This window comes from Orbicella faveolata, unplaced genomic scaffold (assembly GCF_042242905.1).
Source record: "Orbicella faveolata isolate gen_17 unplaced genomic scaffold, um_ofav_v1 contig_46, whole genome shotgun sequence".
Classification (NCBI taxonomy): Eukaryota; Metazoa; Cnidaria; class Anthozoa; order Scleractinia; family Merulinidae; genus Orbicella; species Orbicella faveolata.
In genome coordinates this window covers 23,518,175-23,537,459 of record NW_028301576.1, presented here as the reverse complement: position 1 = coordinate 23,537,459, position 19,285 = coordinate 23,518,175, and the positions used below count along the sequence as shown (strand labels likewise).

Below are 19,285 nucleotides of genomic sequence, written 5' to 3'. Positions count from 1 at the left end.
AAACTATATATTTATTCAGAATGGAAAAAGAAATAAAAAGAACTTGCTTGATGAATAATTACAGATTTGCCTCCGATTATATGTTTTTAGCGGAGAAACAAAACTGTGTTAGACATATGTTGGTTTAAACTATTAAACTCGTCTTTCTCTCTGCAGTTAAGTTTCTGTTGCCTTGGAAAGAAATTTCACTGGAGATCGAGAATAAGTGTAAGTCTAGGTTAGGTTAGTGTAAGGTTTCCGTCAACGTCTTTTACTGTTGTTAGCGCTATTATCCTCCCAGCTAGAGTACTGTCGTTCTTTTCTTGTTTCTAAACGATATTCATCGGTCCAATATTGTAAGAACATATTTGATGTGAAACTGCTCATAAACAAAAGACATCAAAAGTTAACGGAAAGTTTCCTTTTCAAATCACCTTACCGCTGTTTAATTTCTGCAAGATAAGATTACTTTCTTATCCTACCGAAGAAGCAAGTATTGAAATAAAGAGAACAGTTTGTAACTTAAGCGCATCATGCAACTGTTTAAAAATCCACTCATAGGGAACTCTGTACTAAGTATTCCTTGATAGGGATAACTCAAGAAAATTTTTTCCTTTACGACTTTTGGCCATAATATGTCTAGTAAAAGAATAATTTAGTGGTCATCTTTTAACAGAAAGACTCGCCTTAGTTGATTTGTCTGTTAACCCTATTTAACCCGTTTACTTCTCGTTCGTGAACCTGAGCACTTTGCCCCTCACCCTTTCCCTCTCCGCCATATAATTCTAAAGTATTGACTCAATCAATCAGAGTTTCATGGATGTATCAATCATGACGTCATATTATCTGTGAGTGATGCCACATTTAAAAATGTCTGTCATCTGGGATCCGCCAGTTTGTTAATCACACAGGCTTCCTTCTAATATGGTTTATTCTTGGGTTAAAAAGCCGCTCAAATTTGCTTTATTTCTTACCCCATGCACTTGAAGCCAGTTATTTGTATTCATTGTAAGCCAGTATTCAATAACTGATAGTTATTTTGCGCCTTTGTAGTAGGCCCTCAAGGTGCATGATGTTGATCGTTTATCAAGAAAAACGGATCGAGTTTGCAAACAATTGGCTTTGTCATACGATTTCAAAATAGCCTTGTATGGCCATTTTAGACTAATAGCACCGGGAGCTTCGAAATGCGCTTGGGATTTTTCGAAATCTGCGATGGCCATACGGGCTAGAAGTTCAAACCATCGGCAAGACCGAAGAAAATACAATTCCCCCACCGCAACGCACCCACGAAGGAGGTGGTACCAGCACTAATCGCTTGTTTGAAATAATAACGCTGGGGTGGCTGATAGGGCTGCTATCACAAGATGGCAGCTTTCACGACGATCTCCGCTGTTACCTTTAAAATTTAAGATACAGTTAAGGTCCCAACTGGCAAAACACATATTCCGTCCCTTTATCAAGAGCATTCTCTATGGTTAGCAATAAAGTCAACTTTTCAATGAAATCATTTTGCCTAAGGCCCGTTCTTAACAAGGACGAAAGTTTACACGATTGAAAAAAGAATATAAATAATATGACCATATCTATGAAAACTGCCGCTCTCGTTTGGAGCGGGATTAACCCTCAGAGGTACATGGATTAAGGCATGATTTGGAGCGGAAAGCGTTTATATATATCTCCACACTACTAGGTTTGGCCTCTCAGATTTATCAATCACATTTGAGAGCATTCATATCATTTCAGTTCACATTATTGGAGTTGTTCCACTGAGTCAAAGATGCAACGCTGGCTTTATACAGCACCAGTCTTGATTGCAATTTTACTGTGGAATCCGCTAGGTAAGTCATTTGTGGACAGTACTATCAAAGTATTACGCAACATTGGCTAATTTTGCAGTTATATATAGGTAAAAACTGAAGATGGGGACTATAGAAATCCTTTGAAATTATCCGAGCAAACAAATGCGCGCGCACGGAGGATTTGTTGCAAGGCTAATGAGATCAAGACTAAATTTGGATTTATTTTTGCATAGACTCAAGGGAGTGACAAATATAGAACAATTAAATTACTCTAAATCGACAGCAAGGTTTCAAACATGTAAAGTGACAAGAAATGAAAGTTTGTTTTAAAAGAGCGATAGCTGTTTTAGATTACCTGTTCATAATATTACGGGGGTGAATACTCCGTATGGAAAAGGATGGCGGCATTTTTTCACAATACCTTGTAAAGTTTACACAGCCCGTAAAGTACAAGCAAAGCCATATTTTTGCGGTATTTGTCCCTGTGCTAACGGCATTGTGTCTGCTAGGTTTGAAGGTTTTAGAACGTTTCTGTTCGTTTTTATGAGGGTCGTCAAAGGTTTCGTGTGCTAAGAATTATGGGTAAATGTACTAGTCGCCATCTTTGTTTTTGTCCTATTAAGGATTGTGCGCACGCTTTCATTGGCTAAAATGGCTCGCAGGAAATAAAGAGATAATTTATTTCGACTCGTTTCATAATTCCCTATTTCGACAGTAAAATACAGTGTTTCAAACTGGATTTTGTTTTACAATTATCTAATACTGAGGCATCTCCCTTTGTAGATGCCTTTTTCAGATGCTACTTTGACGTTAATGGATCTTCTGGCGACTCCATCAGTTCAGAATTCAAATCACCTCGGTCCTGGTACTGCCACCACCGTCATCACGGCATCTCCTGGGTCATCATGGCACCACTGAACCACACCATCAGATTGAAATTTGAGACATTTCAGTTATCTGATTCACAAGTGTATGGACAGAATTTGATCCAAATCTATGATGGACGAAAAACAACTGACACCTCTTTAGGGGTTTTTACCGGAGCAAGGCGACCTTTCATCATACAGTCAAGTGGTCGGTATATGTTAGTGAGGCTAACAAAGCAAAAGTGGTGGACGAATTCCCTCAGCAACTGGAAGGGTGTTTACACATTTAACACAACTAAAGGTAAGCCTATTACCTACGAATTGTTCAGAGCAATTTAAATATGAGGACGGATACTTGGTTTCCTTTTCTTTTGGTAGGAATTCTAGTACAACATTAAGGAAGAACTTTATTAAAGAGGATGCCTCTAAAGCTAAGAAAGAAAACTAAAAATGTTAAGGAGTCAGTTCCTTATGCATAATGTGCGTGTTTCTCTGGGAATCTTTAACGAACGACGACTTCGAGATTGAATTAAACATGATATAAAACAAATGAAACAGCGCTCTCCATTAAATTATACTGTGAAGCTCTATAACGTTTTGCCGATTTACAGTCCGATTACTCGAATTGGGCCTTTTGGAACAAAGTTGATCTAATAGAACTTTAATCAAGGAAAAAAAGGGCCAAACCTTTTTTCGTAAATGAGCCAATGAAATTACAAAGACAAGACCGAAGAAAAGACATATCCGGTCCTCCCCGGGGGAGGTGGTACCAGTACGAAAGGAAACGCCTGGAAATGTAATCTTTTTTTATCGGCAAGTTTTAATCCATTAAATTTTTTAAGCATTAGTATTTTCCTCTTTTTTTTTGTTAAACGGCTTCGGGTAATAAAATCTTCTAGATCACACGTGCGCCCTGAGCTGATCGCAGCTCGGTAAAAAGTTGTCGGCACCTATGAAGTGTTTTGAGGGATTATGATCAGAACAGTTCTTCCCAGTGTCTTCGTAAATAGAATTCAAGTTTCACATTCTCTATCAAAAATAATTATGAAAGATGTCTAGGAAAAAAAATGTGTACGTCGAATATCAGAGAGTTCCGCTCGACGTGGTTTTTCGCCTTTTTGCTCGTGCGTGAGACAGTTCTTGCATTCAGGATCGAAAATGAACAATAACTGAAAAAAAATTACTAAGATTGCTAAGAGACCCATAGCTTCCCGCTACCTTCGGATTGGTCAACTTTGTTTCAAGTGGCCCGGTTTGAGTAGTCGCACTGTAGTGAAACGTTAGATTCTGGGTCCAAAACACATGTGATAGTCAAACAAGTCTGATAACATACTGTCGCTGTCAGTGTACCTAACAATTCTGACTTTACATGGATCTTTGGCAAGAGCTAATAAATAATGCTCGGTACCTTGTCTGGTGCATGACGTATTACCGTTTGGACTACAGTGCAAGCCAAACATCTAGAAATAAATGAAAAGCTACTATTAATGAGAGAGTTTTTCACAAAGGCCTTTTATAGTCTAATAGATAAAATTAAGTTTGCTCTCTTTGTGCATTACCGTTGCATATGCAGATAAACCGAAAATATTGATCTCAGTCCCAGTTGTGCGGGCAGCACCACGTCACTTTGTTTGGTGTTCTGCCGAAGGTTACCCACCAATCAACATATCCATCTTTAAGAACTCCACGTTATTGGCTAAAGGAACTGGTTTGGTAATGACTCGCTTAAATGAAACTGGAAACTACTCGTGTGTGGCCAATAATGAAGCTGGTACTGACACCGAAGACTTACCGGTTACTATTGTAGGTAAGATATATTTTCCTGTAGGGACTACAATGAAATTCTTTGGTTTCTGAAAGCCATCATTATCATTTTCCCTTCGTAAAATAAACAAGATAAGTGCGATTAAAAGCATGCCCAAGAAAGAACCAGACAGGGGCTGCGGTGATACAGCTCAAATCACTGATTTCACTCAAACTTGGCATAACTGTTGGGCTTGGTGAATAAATGATTATGGCGAAAATAGTATAGGCCAAAATATTTTAATCCCTCTAAGTAAGGGAGAACCCCTACAGGTGAAGATGGCCATTTAACACTTATTTACGCACATTTAATTAGTTATCTTTGGTTTAGTATTTCTATAGCAAGAAAAGCCGACCTTGTGAAAGTGAAATTAAGTGCATTATGTTTTACAATTATCAGTCTCAAAGCTGATGGTTAAATTCTTCTCATGAGTCTTGATGAACTGATTTGCCGCTTTAGCTACACTGTGGGCAACAGCCTTACGTAATATGTAGCTATCCAGACTGTTTAAGACGCTGGAGATTCTGATCATCAAGTTGTTTCTCTTGCAAAGTAGCTTACGATGCTCCTTAAATCGTCTGTTGATGGCGCTTTTCAAAAGATGTTTCTTAATTGCCAAAACGTCTTGTCGGGCGGTGTTTGAAGGTAGGTGAAAACAAAGAAATTTCGGGTACGCAAAATAGTGAACAAATTCTGAATATCATTGTGAAAACCCAACCACGTGTTGTTGATCTTAAAGGTCCTGTCAATGAGCGTTTTAACCAGCCCCATTTTGTAGCAAAGGGGTGTAAAGCTTAAAAAATTTGTAAGCAAGCTGTTGCCCACAGTGTAGCTAAAGCGGCAAATCAGTTCATCAAGACTCATGAGAAGAAGCTAAAAAACCTCACAAGGAATGATGGTTAAATGCTCTTAGATATTAGCTCCATAAGCTACTCTGAAATCCGTGAGTAAATAAAGTAATTTATGTAATGTATGTATTAAAACTAGGCATTTGATTTATCTCCGTGGCTCCGACCTAAGTAAGGTTCATATTTCATAGTGTTTTGCATACAGTTTCGTTGATGACAAAAATTAAAAACAAAAAACGAGCAACAATAAATTCAGATCATTTTAACATGGATAGTGAGCGCCATCCGTAAAGTTCTCAAAAAAGCCATAAAATGTTTGGGAACCTCACTGTTTGGGAATATTCATAAATTGGGTCATTTCGCAGTTGATGAACATTCTCTGAAACACAACAGATATTTTAAGTGTTAACGTAATTCGAAATCATGCAGCAAGGAATATCTAGCTAAGCGTTTTGCCATCGATTATGAGTTAAAATTTTCAGAGATATATTTTGTGGCAGCGATATCGATATAAATACAGCAGTAGAAGATTAAAGTCGCAAGTTCAGGTGTAAAATACAGCAGAAATAGGAAATGACCACTACGTACATTTATGTCACTTATGACACGATTTTGTGCTCTCTTACATTCTTGATGTAAATCTCCACGTTTTATTTGCAGACCTTTCGCTTCTGAGAGTTTCATAGCGAAGTATCGTAAGTCTCAATATGCGCTTCCACGCACCACGTCTCTACGTCTCGCCTCACAATTCTCTGAACTTACGAGCTTTATCCGCGAACTTCACGAACGAACTTTCATCCTGAACTAAAAGAAAACAGCAAAGTTAAACATACCTGTAAAAAATAATTTTCCGGGCACGCGAAACTTGCTACATCTGTCGAATTCTATTGGAGTGATGTGCACTTGACTTCAACTTCAACCTCAACTTCACTTTATTTTGCACTTACATTTTGAACTTACAATATTAGCATAAAGAAAAAGAAAAGAAAAATACATATATAACAATTAAAGGTAACAATGGTAGAAGGACGGATTACTAAAGGAAAGAGCTAAAAGAATTGTGGAAACTTACGTTTGATATTGCTGAGATAGAACATAGTTTTTAACACTTTTGGAGAAAGCAAATTGATTTAGATCTTTACACTTGTATGGTATTTCTTGCCAAAAGATCAATGGCTATAAACGAGATCATTTGTTTGCCAGTACTTGTTTTTACTCGGAATTTGTGAAGATTTTGATTAGCCCCATACCTCCGCTCCGGCGAATAAACCCCACAAATTCTGTAGGTATTCCCTGGAACCTCGTTCTGAGGAGTATTGTTTCAGGTCGCATTTTAATATATCGAAACTGGTCAATTTGTTCAATTGTTCGAATTCGCGTGCTAACAAGCGCTTTTAACATTACCGGTTGGCACGCACACAAAAGAGACAATAATTAGATTTAGGTGCCTCCTCAAAATGTCCAGTTTTGTGTCATTTGTTCGGCTGCCTCGATGCGCGTTTTAAACAAAAGAATATCCGCGGCCTTCCCGCTTTTATCATCAGAGATAAAGACAGGCTGTTAGGAAAGCTACTCAAAATGCCGTTCAACATCCATGGAGAGCCATCACTGCTGCTATAAACATACAGACTTGTTTCAAAACGAACAATAATAATGATAATGATAATGATAATGATAATGATAATGATAATGATAATGATAATGATAATGATAATGATAATGATAATGATAATGATAATGATAATGATAATGATAATGATAATGATAATGATAATGATAATGATAATGAAAATGAAAATGAAAATGATAATGAAAATGAAAATGATAATGATAATGATAATGATAATGATAATGATAATGATAATGATAATGATAATGATAATGATAATGATAATGAAAATGAAAATGATAATGAAAATGAAAATGATAATGATAATGATAATGATAATGATAATGATAATGATAATGATAATGATAATGATAATGATAATGATAATGAAAATGAAAATGATAATGAAAATGAAAATGATAATGATAATGATAATGATAATGATAATAATAATAAAACATTGCGTCATCACTGAGGAGTTTTAATTATGCGCGGTTTATATGCCAATTTTTTTAAATTTTTGGACCGTCTGAAATATTTCGTTCGGCTCAACCGAACTTGATCAGCCACTTTATAAACGTGTATGTAAGGAACGGTTTAATCATTCTTATTTGGGTCTTTGAGGGGGACGGGAGGAGGGGGGAGGGGTGGGGTGGTGTTGGCTTATTCCAAGTCATCGCCTTTATTCAAAGAGAGCTTAGTTACACTGCTCCTCACTTTTTTGAGGTTTTCTGGTTTTTTTTTTTCCTCAACATGTGCTAATTGGGATCTGAACAGAGAATTAAAAAAACTTGTGGGACTTCGGACGAGTGGGACTTCGTGTAATTTAAATGCTCTTTGATGTATGACACTATAATATATTCTCCTGTTAAGATAATCTTAATAATAATGATAATAATAATAATAATAATAATAATAATAATAATATGACTGCCCTAGGCTCACGGATTGAACTCGGCACCATAAGTTAAAAGCGGCAAGGCTTTACGGACTTATAATAATAATAATAATAATAATAATAATAACAATAATAATAATAATAATAATAATAATAATAATAATAATAATATGACTGCCCTAGGCTCACGGATTGAACTCGGCACCATAAGTTAAAAGCGGCAAGGCTTTACGGACTTATAATAATAATAATAATAATAATAATAATAATAATAATAATATGACTGCCCTAGGCTCACGGATTGAACTCGGCACCATAAGTTAAAAGCGGCAAGGCTTTACGGACTTATAATAATAATAATAATAATAATAATAATAATAATAATATGACTGCCCTAGGCTCACCGATTGAACTCGGCACCATAAGTTAAAAGCGGCAAGGCTTTACGGACTTATAATAATAATAATAATAATAATAATAATAATAATAATAATATGACTGCCCTAGGCTCACCGATTGAACTCGGCACCATAAGTTAAAAGCGGCAAGGCTTTACGGACTTATAATAATAATAATAATAATAATAATAATAATAATGTATTTTTTCCCTCCTCTTTTCTTTATTTTTCCTACAACCGATTTAAAGCATAATAATATTGTAACTACTCAGCTCGTTTAGTTCTTGCTATTTTGAGTAGTTTTTTTGCTCATTTACGTTTAATTATTATTATTTTTTGCTATATGATATTCTATGTATTAAGCAAAGTAAAATGGTCGTTGTTGTTGTTGCTGTTGACTTTATTGGATAACACAATTCTTCGGACTCTCTGGTGCCAGCTCTGCCAAGTGTCAACTGCAGCTCTTTTTTGTTGTAGACAATGGTTAGAATGGAAATTCAGGTTTGAACAGAATGAGTCGTTTTCCAGTACATGGACATTCCATGAGTCATCTTGGTTCACATGTAGGCAGGTGTCAAGGAATGGAATTCTTCCATGGAGTTCTGTTTTTTCCTGCAAAGTGAACTGAATGTTTGCATCAGTGACATCAAGATAATCGAAGTTGAGATCACTGCGTATTCATACATTTTGGTTCTCGAATCATCCGCATATCGATACACTCTTTGTATTAACAACTATGAATGTATATTTTTTATACCCAGATTGGATGTCCTTATGTTTATACCCACTTTATGCTGAAAATATTGCTATGTACATTCTTAGATTACAGACTTAGCATAGTGAGTGTCTTTCAGTTAAACAAAACGGATGCGACCAGCCTGATATAACTGTGTGTCTAGTATTAGCTTTTATCAGTTTGCTAGCTAGTTTTGTTAGAAAAAGGAAGGAATACACCATACTTTTCAAAGGTAAATTAAAATACAATTCGTTTGAAAACGTTATATGATTTTATTGCATTTTATTTTCCATCAGCACCCAGAAAACGCTTAAGGCGACTTTGGGGAATGTTTTTCCAATTTGCAAAGTTGCTCAGTCATTTTCAGGGACTCAATCGATTTGATACTCTCTTGCCTCAGTCAGACAAAACATCCCAATACCACAATGAGTACCACATGCTAAGGTCCATCGTAAGAACACTAAAATAAATAAATAAATTAACTTTGTTTAACGAGGGTAACGCGCAACAGTCTTACGACTGACAAACCCGTGGCCCTTGAATTCCCGATCGAATTGGAATTTAGAAATGTTGATTTTTGTGGAGGTTCCAGAAGATTTTAATGTCCCAGTTTGAGTGATCCGAATTATTTTTTAGAAATATTTTTTTTTACCACTGTTGATCAGATAACAAAAAAATTCGAGCTCTCCCGCCAAGTGTTTCCACAAAATGCTAGGTTGAAAAATTTTATTTATTTTTTCCTCGAACTGTGTCGCCGGGATAAGTTTCATGACAAGCGGGTACAGCTGTACCAAGGTTTTTTAAGGAGAGTAATACAATACAGCTTCATTCATTTTATGACGTCAGTTCAACGGAAACCAAGGACTTCTTCTACGTTTATTTCAAATCACCCAATTTAACTTTCAGAGAGAATCAGTTTAGCGATTTGTTTCCTTTCTGCGCAGATTAATTAGTTATTTCTCTGTTACGGTTTGTAAACGCATCTCGGAGTAATCACACTTGCGCGCGTGTTGTGCTCGCGTGTACTAGTATGATTACTCTCATGATCTATGATCACTGTCATGGGGCCAAATTCTGTCACGTGATCAAAATATTGTGCTGGCGGCATGTTAGCTGAGAGTTGATCACAAATTATTTTCTGTACCTTGTGAAAGTAAGAGTAGCACAGTCCACGCAAAGTATATAAGATGATGTGAATACCTGGCTTTATCAAACTGACGACGATGAAATGTAGGAAAAGAATTTAACGGTCAAGATAGGAAAACATTTATGCTGCAAGTTGGTTCGTCCAGTTACGAAGTTCAAACTTTTACAGCTGTCGAATGTGGAAATAATGTAAACAATGATTTTTGCTGGAGAAATGACCCACTTTTGTTACTCTTTTACAGTGGGTAAGCAAAGTATTTGAAAGTGTAGCCTCAGTTCGGCTCAATTGACTTTGGACGACCACATTTTAACTGCCCAACGTAAAAGAGAAAAATGAGCTTTACTCCAGAATACTTTAATTTCCTTTTTTTCTTTTTACCTTGATGACCCAGAACACCTCTCATTGTTGTTGTTTATACACTGTAGGCCTTTGAAGAGTTTGATTCAGTAGTATCCCAACAAAAGTAATAAATGAAATTATTGCAATACAGTAAAATTTTATCTCTTTCTATATATAATATATTTCCTGATGATACAACAGTGTCATCTTTTTTTGTTTATTAACTCTTTTACAATGAAAATACAAGAGAAAAAAAAAGAACTGAGCCAAAATAGAAAGCTGGCTCTGTTAGGGAAAATAAAGAGTTTTCATCAGATTGTCATTCCTATTTAAGTATTGTCTACATGAAGAAATAATTCACGCTAACATGGAGGCTAGACAAGCGCAGGACTGTTATAATATGAGGTTTTTTCCATGCAGGGTAGCCATGTTCACGTAATTGCCAGATCCTCAGCTTCTTAAGAGGAGTATTAGATGGTTCCAATGCATTGAAAACGGCCGTAAAAAAATATAGAAAGCACACTTATTGAACTGATTGCCTACCTCAAATCAACTCATGATCTCTTGAAGTTACATTTGCTGCACCTCTCCCACCCCTCCCCTTACCAGAAGTCAGTTATAGATCTGGGTGAGGAGACACTGTGAGAGTACGAGTACAATGTAATGATCCCCAATAGGGGTCCATTGCACCAATCATTGGGCCACCGTGCCCCTCCTCTTTAAGGTTGGAGTGGAGTTTACCTTAACATGAAGGTTATTAAGTGTAATATCCTTCAACAGGGGCAATTTGAGGGTGTGAAAACCTTTCTTACATTGCGTAACGAATAGCTACTTTAGGCGTCTTAAGGGGACTTAAGGCGATTTTAGGCGACTTTAGGCGGCTCTAGGCGACCTAAGGCGACATGAGGCCCCAGAGTAGGCCTCAGCCGTGGGTATATTCTTAACATATTCTTAAAATTTCGCCAATTTCAGTCTCAATGTTCTAATTGACAATTAGACCCGTAGCCCTCAAGGGCTACGGGTCAATAGCCGATGAGGCGAAGCCGAATGGGCTATTGACCCGTGGTCCTTGAGGGCGAAGAGGTTAATTGTTTTAGTATCACCCAACTAGTCCAATAATAAAGTTGGCAAATGCAAGTTGAAGAAATATTTATTTGGGAATAAAACGAAAGAAAGCGTCACATTCGATTTCGCCAATTTCGCTACTCGCATAGCCAATTAAAATGCAGGATTTGCATTAGTCCACTAGTTAGGTGATATTAATAGAAATGATTCATCACATAACTAGAGGAGTGGGGACGGTGTCCAAGGCTCAGCTCTGTCTGTTCCATATAACGATTGGCGACTACCGGTGAAATTGCGCATGTATATATGACGTCAGGGCGGCGTACTTTGTTCTAAGAAAAAAAATGTCCCAAATCAAAGGTGCGCGCGGATCCCAAGACTTACGGTCTCCGTCCCCAATTATGGCTCCTGACCAAACCAAACATTTGTGTTTTGGCATTGGACACGCTCTTAATTCCTTCATTTACATCCAGATTGCAGAAATCTGTGTCACGGTGTTAGCCGTAGTGAGAAAAAGAACGGCCAAGTTGAAAACAAAGTTGAGTGCAGGACGTCAAATTCATCATTTGACATCTTTCAGTGTCTTCCAACGACGACAACAAAACTGTAAGTGTACTCTCTTATTAGATTATGGTTATATGTATCGACCATGATGTTGTTGACCAATTTGACTTAAGGACGGTCGTGCGAAAAATTTCCAATCGATAGATTTTTGTTTAAATTTTTACTGCAGTCAGATAATGAGTCACTTGTGTCAAAAATGCCAAAAAAAAAAAAAAAAAAAAAGAGTGGGGGTTACGGACTTCCCTTTAGAGATAAGACGTGTGGAAAACTACCCTGATTTTGAAAAATCGGTGCACGTACTTCTGCATTGTCTGCAGGGGTGTATATTTAAATTAGTTGAATGTGAGTCAACGGAAGCAAACGATCTTAGTTATATTTTGTAAAAGAGGATCTGTTGCGTAGATAATTCCAAAACCCTTCAAGAAGCATTTGAAACCGCCGCACAGGTAAACGAAGAACTAACAAGAACAGAATTCGATGGTGCATTTTGAAAAAAATTAAAACTTCTAATCGATAGATTTTCTTCAGTTTTTCGCTAACCGTAGAACATGATCCATCAAAAGAAAAATAGGGGTCACCGAACGTCCAAGATCGTTAAATCCAGGCGAAGCTATAGCAGTAGCCATCTGCCCTATCATTGTTCATTTTCAGTTACTTTATACTTAGCTCGCCCGCTCGATGCATGACTTGGCGTGTGAATTTGCGTGCGCAGTAAGGATGTGCAGAAACAATTATCGCGAAAGTCCTTAAAAATAGTTTACTTGAAATTTCCTTTCGACCTTTTAGAGGACAGATAGAAAACATATTAGATTTCCCACCAAGATTAAATAGACTGGCTGCGGCCGCACTAACCTGGTTAAAATTTCCAAATAACTTAACTCGGTTAGAAGTTGGTTATGATGAAATAATGGGGCTATATTTTATGATTGAGCGGCCGCACTGAAATGTGTTATAAAAACAACAAACTGACAGCCTTCGAGGACCTTGTTCTTATTTTCTCGATTCTTCTTTTTCTCTTTTGTTTCGTTTATCTATACTCACAGTTAAGGCAGTTCTTCTTCCTTCCTGTAAACACTATGCAAATTTACAAGGGTGAGTTCTTTCAAACAAGATGCTGATTTTTGCGTAGACGTCAAAATGTTCTCCATCGCGGTCAAATGAATTGTCCTTGAATCAGAGATGGTTTTATTCAGTAAATCACGAGAAATCCTGCCATGCATAACTTTTATAGAGAGCACTTCCGAATGAGCATTAAGGCCTTTCGAGCGCTTTTCCTTATTCTTTCACCAGTTATAACAAAAAAAGAAACACTCTATTCCTGGCAGCGGTACCGATAGAGAAGCTTGCGACAATTGGCTTGTGGTTTCTAGGGACTGGGGGAAGGCTATCGCTCCGCATCTGTTACGTCCGGGTTTTGGGAAATGAATTCCTGGGAGAAATGCTTCACGTTAGAGAAGATTACATCTCTTTGCGATTCAACGGAAGGGCATAAGAAAACGTAATAAGCGGATTCAAATTAAAATATGGCCTACTTTAAGTTGCATGCGTTAAACTCATAACAGTTGTGTTGTAAATCTCCTGGATGTAAGTAACTTCAGCTCCTTTTTTCACTGCGACTGAGAGCCCTTATTTAATTATAAATATAAGGTCCACCCTTAAATTATTGCGAGTGTTATTGATGGTCATGTGGCACGTTACACTTTTAATATCGTGTTTGTCTTTATGAATTAGCAATATAAATGGGACCATGATAACTTATATACCTAAAGAAGCCTTCCGACACATGGTGGCGATTAAAAGCCTGTAAGTACCTAATAACAATAAGTGTCTGAGAACAGGCTCCTTTCCGGGAATCCTGGCTTAAATAGAAAATCGAACGACTCGAGCTTGGTTAAAAGAACACTCTGTTGAGAAACCTGTTCAAATGTGACCTTTGTCATCACGTGCTATTTTTATTACATTTTTTTTGCCTATTATCGAAGACACACAATACTTACTTTTTCTACCTAAGGTTTAGTCAATTGCTTACAAATAAAATCAGGGGAATTTCTTTTTTTTGTACAATAGAAACGTTTTAATTAGATCCTCAAGTTAGAACGGACAAGAGAAGAGTAGACTAAAGCGAAAGCTGCTTTTTCCCCTACTTTTCTATGTACTGTTTTTGGGTTTACTATTTTTTTTTTATCTTTTCACTTTATTCTTTTTATTTTCCTTGTCGTGCAAGGGTAGAGCGATCCGATGAATGCTTTGTTTCGAAAACAAGATAACTTTTATAACTTGCATGTTCATTCATTATCTGAGTGAGCTTTTTCTCTGATGTTTAGAGTTGCATAACAACCACTTTGTAATTTATTAGTATTAAACTGTAAGTTACCGGTAGCAGATTACTAACCCCCCCCCCCTCCCCACACTACCAGCCCAAGGAGTGGTTCAACAACAGCATAATCGTCATTCTATCATAGCCATACTTGATTGTAAATAATTTTCTTTACTGTCCCTAGTAATATCAGTGAAAATGAAATAGAAGTGCTACCAGAAGACGTATTTTCAGATTTGTTCAGTTTGCAAGACTTGTAAGTTTGTAGCTCATCGAAATTCGATCAATGTAACCTGAGTATCTGGCCTTTCTTAGCAAGAGGGTAGGGGTAGGGGGAAATTGCAGAGAAAGGCCTGACACAAACGTTTTAATTGGCTTCTGTCAAACATCCAAAATCTGGATGTTACGCTGATTGGGTAATACACAATGCAACATAACGTCACACTACCGGAAGTGAAAGTATTTCGATTTGTGGTAAATTCTTTTCTGTCGCGATATTCATCAGGCTTGATATTTCATCGTCGAGCTTAGAGTATTGGTCAGAAAACAGAGCTCTCTTTGTTGAAGGTCTTCGCTGACCCCCTTCAGCTTCATTTTCACAAGTGCCTTTTTTTTGCCGCTTCGCCTTTGGAGTCACTCCTGTTGGGGATCGCTGGCCTCGAACAGGAATTGAACCTCTAGGACCAGCTCTCGAAGGAGTTCGTGGAGCGCTTTCCTTCGCCTGGTCAAGTGCCCTACCACCCGCAAATGCCTCCCGTAACTCCTCGTACATTCTGTAGCAATTCACTATTTTCTTAGCGCATTTTTTGCGAACAGACCTTTTGCCGTCTTCACTATCTTGAGTGACAACAATTCTCAACTCGAGAAATAATTCCACAAGAATGACAGGTTTTTCACACAAAACATTAGAAAACTCTTTGTTCGAAGTTTCAGGGAAAAAAAAGCGTTACTGTGGTGACACACTTACCATACTCTGTGTGAAAATTTTCGAGGCAAATTGTGCAAATATTCTCGGAAACCATTTCAAACATGGACGAAACTGTATTATTTGCTCAAATTCTCGCCGTTGTGATCTGTGATGCATGCAATTAAACATGACAGCCGGAAACGATTTTGATTGATTAATTGCTGGTTTTCAGTGTCACGCAGCTCAAAATAGATCAAAATAAAAATCAAAACCAGTCAATGGACAAAGTCCAGAATCTGGGAAATGAAAGAAGGTAAATATGCAAAGACTCTCGTCAAAATTCTGGTCACAGCAATTTTTCTTACGCGAGATATGCGGAGAAATTTTTTACCCAAATTTATAGAGATTTGTAAGGAGACGCCATGCTGGTGCCCATCCGTATGGGCACCAACATGCCGGCTAGAAACCAACAGAAACATCTGTCACTGAGTTTTGCTACAAACGCGTGAATTTATCCCTCGACGAACTCTAAAACATTAAAATAATACTTTCTCTAAGACATGAACTGTTCAGATAGCCAAGTTCCCCGAAATAAGTCACTTTTTTAACCATCGTGACAGCTCTCCAGGCCGTCATGTAAATGCCGCGTACCGCAAAAGCTTAGAAATTCAAGCGTAGAGTATCACAAAACCAAGAACCCATTCGGAGCGAAAATTTGTACGAAAATTAGTTTTCAGCTGCTCTTATACATCATTGAAGTAAAATCTCAGGAAGATCAATAGTTTCGTAGTTCGAATTTTAGTGACGTCATGTGAAAACCAGCTATACGCACACTGACGCTTGTCACGCTATGAGAAGGTGGAAGACTGCAATAAAGACCCTTGTGTCAGGCTTTTCTTTGCTGTGTATTTCTTCCTTTTACCCCGCAAGTATGAAAAGCCTCATACTCAGGCTACGATCAATGTTATAAGACGCTTAAAAAATAGTAGAAACATAATTTCATTTTTTTTCAATAAATGGGTACATTTTTGTTAATTGCCTAAATGAATTATTAGCCCAGATTTACCTACAAGTCAAAGACACGGACTTAACGAAACAAAACCTTTAATATATCCCATAAGCACACAAAAAGGGTCCACCAGAATAAACTAATCTCTACCTCTAAGGCACTGACAGTCAGTTCTGTATATTAAGTGTCCTTCATACGTTGCAGAGTGACTGCGAAATTATAAAGATTTCGAATTTTCAGTTTTGTATCACTATTTTCAACATCGCCTCCATGATTTCCAAGCTTTTTTGTACCGTCCCATATATATATATATAGAATAAGATATATACCCTTGAAAAGCAAACCTGGAAATCTTGTGAAAGACGATTCAAGCAATTTTTTTTTTACTTTACGTCAGAACATTGGATACCTAGTTAGTTTCCGAAGAAGGGTCCCCCGATAGTGAACTTAACAATAATTGTTATGGTTGCTGCTCCCTAGCTGATGTTTTCTTCCTTGTTGTTTTGCAGATACTTAAAGGGAAATAATATTCAGAATTTGACAGCAAATATTTTTTCTGCTTTGGCGAGCTTGCAATACTTGTAAGTATACCCATTTACGTTCTGTACATACTAAATAATACATTGAACTTAAAATGCTAACATAGCAGTCAGGGATGGATATTAGCAATATACATTTAAATTTGTGTCTGACACTGACCTATAGAAACGTTACAAACAACTCGTATAGTGACTTTGAAAGACGTTTTGAACGAACGACTTCGGCATTCGTTGCTTTTCAAAAGCCACCTCAAATTACCTGCTATCTAACGGTTCACAATTTTACGCGTGGTACGCCAGAAATATAGCGAGTGACTGCTGCGCAACATATCAGATCACGCTAGTGATTTAGAAATACTCGGAATTTCAATATGATGTCGCAGGCCGCATTGCGGTCTCTATTAGAATACCAGGCGGTCTTGAGAGAAAAATAGGAGACTTTTCCCCGAGGCCTATAAGCGTTTTTTTACAAACGAGCTACAAGCGGTTATGACGCAATTGTGACGTTTAAATGTACATTACCACATGAAACACTGAACTGCAGTAACGACGTAAAAATGTTACTAAAGATGCGGGGCTGGGGGCGGGTAGCTGGAGGATAATGTCTAGGCTGAAAGAGATAATGTGGGGCAACTGGGAGTGTTTACATGTATATCCGCAACGTTATACAAGACCATTTTGAGTCACTACAACAGTTTTAACATCTCCCGATTATATACAAGTTTTTAATGTCTTTCATAAAAATATATATATACGTGTCTATTTTTCCTTCTTTGTTTGCAGGGATCTGTCTCAGAATGCCATTCGTCGTCTTCCTCCAAGGATATTCACTGGACTATCTCAATTACGCCGCTTGTACGTTTATCTTTATTTTTCTCTTAACAAATATGATAAAAAGTCACTCTTTCCTGCTGTAAATATAGTGTTGAATTGATAATAAAGAACGGCAAGGCTTTTATGAATAAAGAATACAATATTAACAGATTAACACCTCGACAAAAACACTGTTAAGGTACAATGAGTTAGTTGTCTTGCTACGAAAGATAAACCCACTTATTTGTTGTTGTTGTATTTTTTAAAAATCCTTCATATTATTTGCATTGCTTTAAATGTAAACAGGATAAAAAAAAAACCTAAATAAGCCAAAATAATTATGTAAGTAAGCACAATAGATAAACAACATTCTACCTAATTTCAGGAAGCTGGATGACAACGAAATTAAAAAACTACCCGAGGGTTTGTTTTCCAATCTTTCAAAGTTGAGGATACTGTAAACATTTGACCCCCAAGGACGTTTATACACGTCCTGGGTGGTCGTGCTCTTCGTACCACTTGTGACGTCATCAATTTAAACGTCACCAGATATTCTTGATAAGCGGATTGTAGAGCTAGGATAGATCTATACGCACAATGGTCGGCTTTGGATATTGACGGCATTGTGACGTAGCAAACTGAAAAACAACGTTATCAGTTTTGGTGCAAAAGTGGTGGTAAAATGGCCCACTTGACTTATAATTGATCACGGTGCGATTTCTAGGCTTTGTCCATAATCAACACCCAACTTTTTACGGCAGCCAGAAAGAATATGCAACGCAAAAGGTCGCGAACGTCAAAGGGCCGAGAAAAAGGAAAGGAAAGGGGCAAGAAAAAAAAAATTCGGAACGGGAAATCACGCCAAATTGAAACTTGCACATTTTTGTGCCTAATCCTCGGGAAATCTTTCTTTTTGATAAAAATTAGCTTTTTCAGCAAAACTTTGGCCCATTTAGCGTCATGGCAGCCAAAGACGAGTCTGGGGAATGCATCCATAGAGAGCGTACTTGCGTTTCGAGTCTCCGAAGAGGTCTTGCCATACGTGAGCTTACTTGTAAAGTTATTGCTTTCAATCATTCCCTAAAGGTAAATTAAAGTTTTTCTCCTAAACGTTTTTTGAACGATGGGTGGTAAAGGTGAACGCAAAAAGAAAAAAAGGGAAACGAGCAAGACCAAGGAGCTCGACAAGCGATGAACTCGAGGAAGATGGCCGCCATTATGAAAAGCTTTTAACTCTATACAAGGCACTTGAGCAAAAAGACGCGGAGAAAGGTGTACATATCGCAGGCTTACCAGCCCTCCTTCAAACAGCGAAGGATGAAATAAAGGTTTTGACCGATAAAGTGGCGGCACTCGAAGCCTCCTTGCAGTTTACGCAACAGGGGCAAGATGACATCAAAGACCGCGTGGCCACAAGTGAAAAAGACCAAATCAGGCAGGAGACAGAGTTGACCCGCCAAAACATTTACGGCCGCAGATGGAACCTGCTTCTATTTAGAATCAACGAAACAGAGGGCGAGAATTGACATCACATCGTGAAGGATGTATTGAAGAATAACCTTCAAATCCCAGATCAACGTGTAAACAACATGCCATTGTGCGGAGTTTATCGGCTTGGGAAAAAAACACAACGAACGGCCAAGAC

General features: G+C 37.6%; 1 protein-coding gene across 1 annotated transcript; it reads left to right on the top strand.

The window, feature by feature from the left end:
* The first annotated feature begins 2,619 nt into the window (after positions 1-2,619).
* LOC149098981 (uncharacterized) lies at positions 2,620-17,883 on the top strand. Its single transcript, XM_089277662.1, has 7 exons — positions 2,620-2,948; positions 4,221-4,454; positions 11,965-12,097; positions 13,787-13,858; positions 14,557-14,628; positions 16,798-16,869; positions 17,611-17,883. Exons 1-7 carry the CDS (start codon positions 2,687-2,689, stop codon positions 17,759-17,761), a joined length of 996 nt encoding a protein of 331 aa, XP_089133788.1. The 5' UTR covers positions 2,620-2,686; the 3' UTR covers positions 17,762-17,883.
* The last annotated feature ends 1,402 nt before the right edge of the window (positions 17,884-19,285 follow it).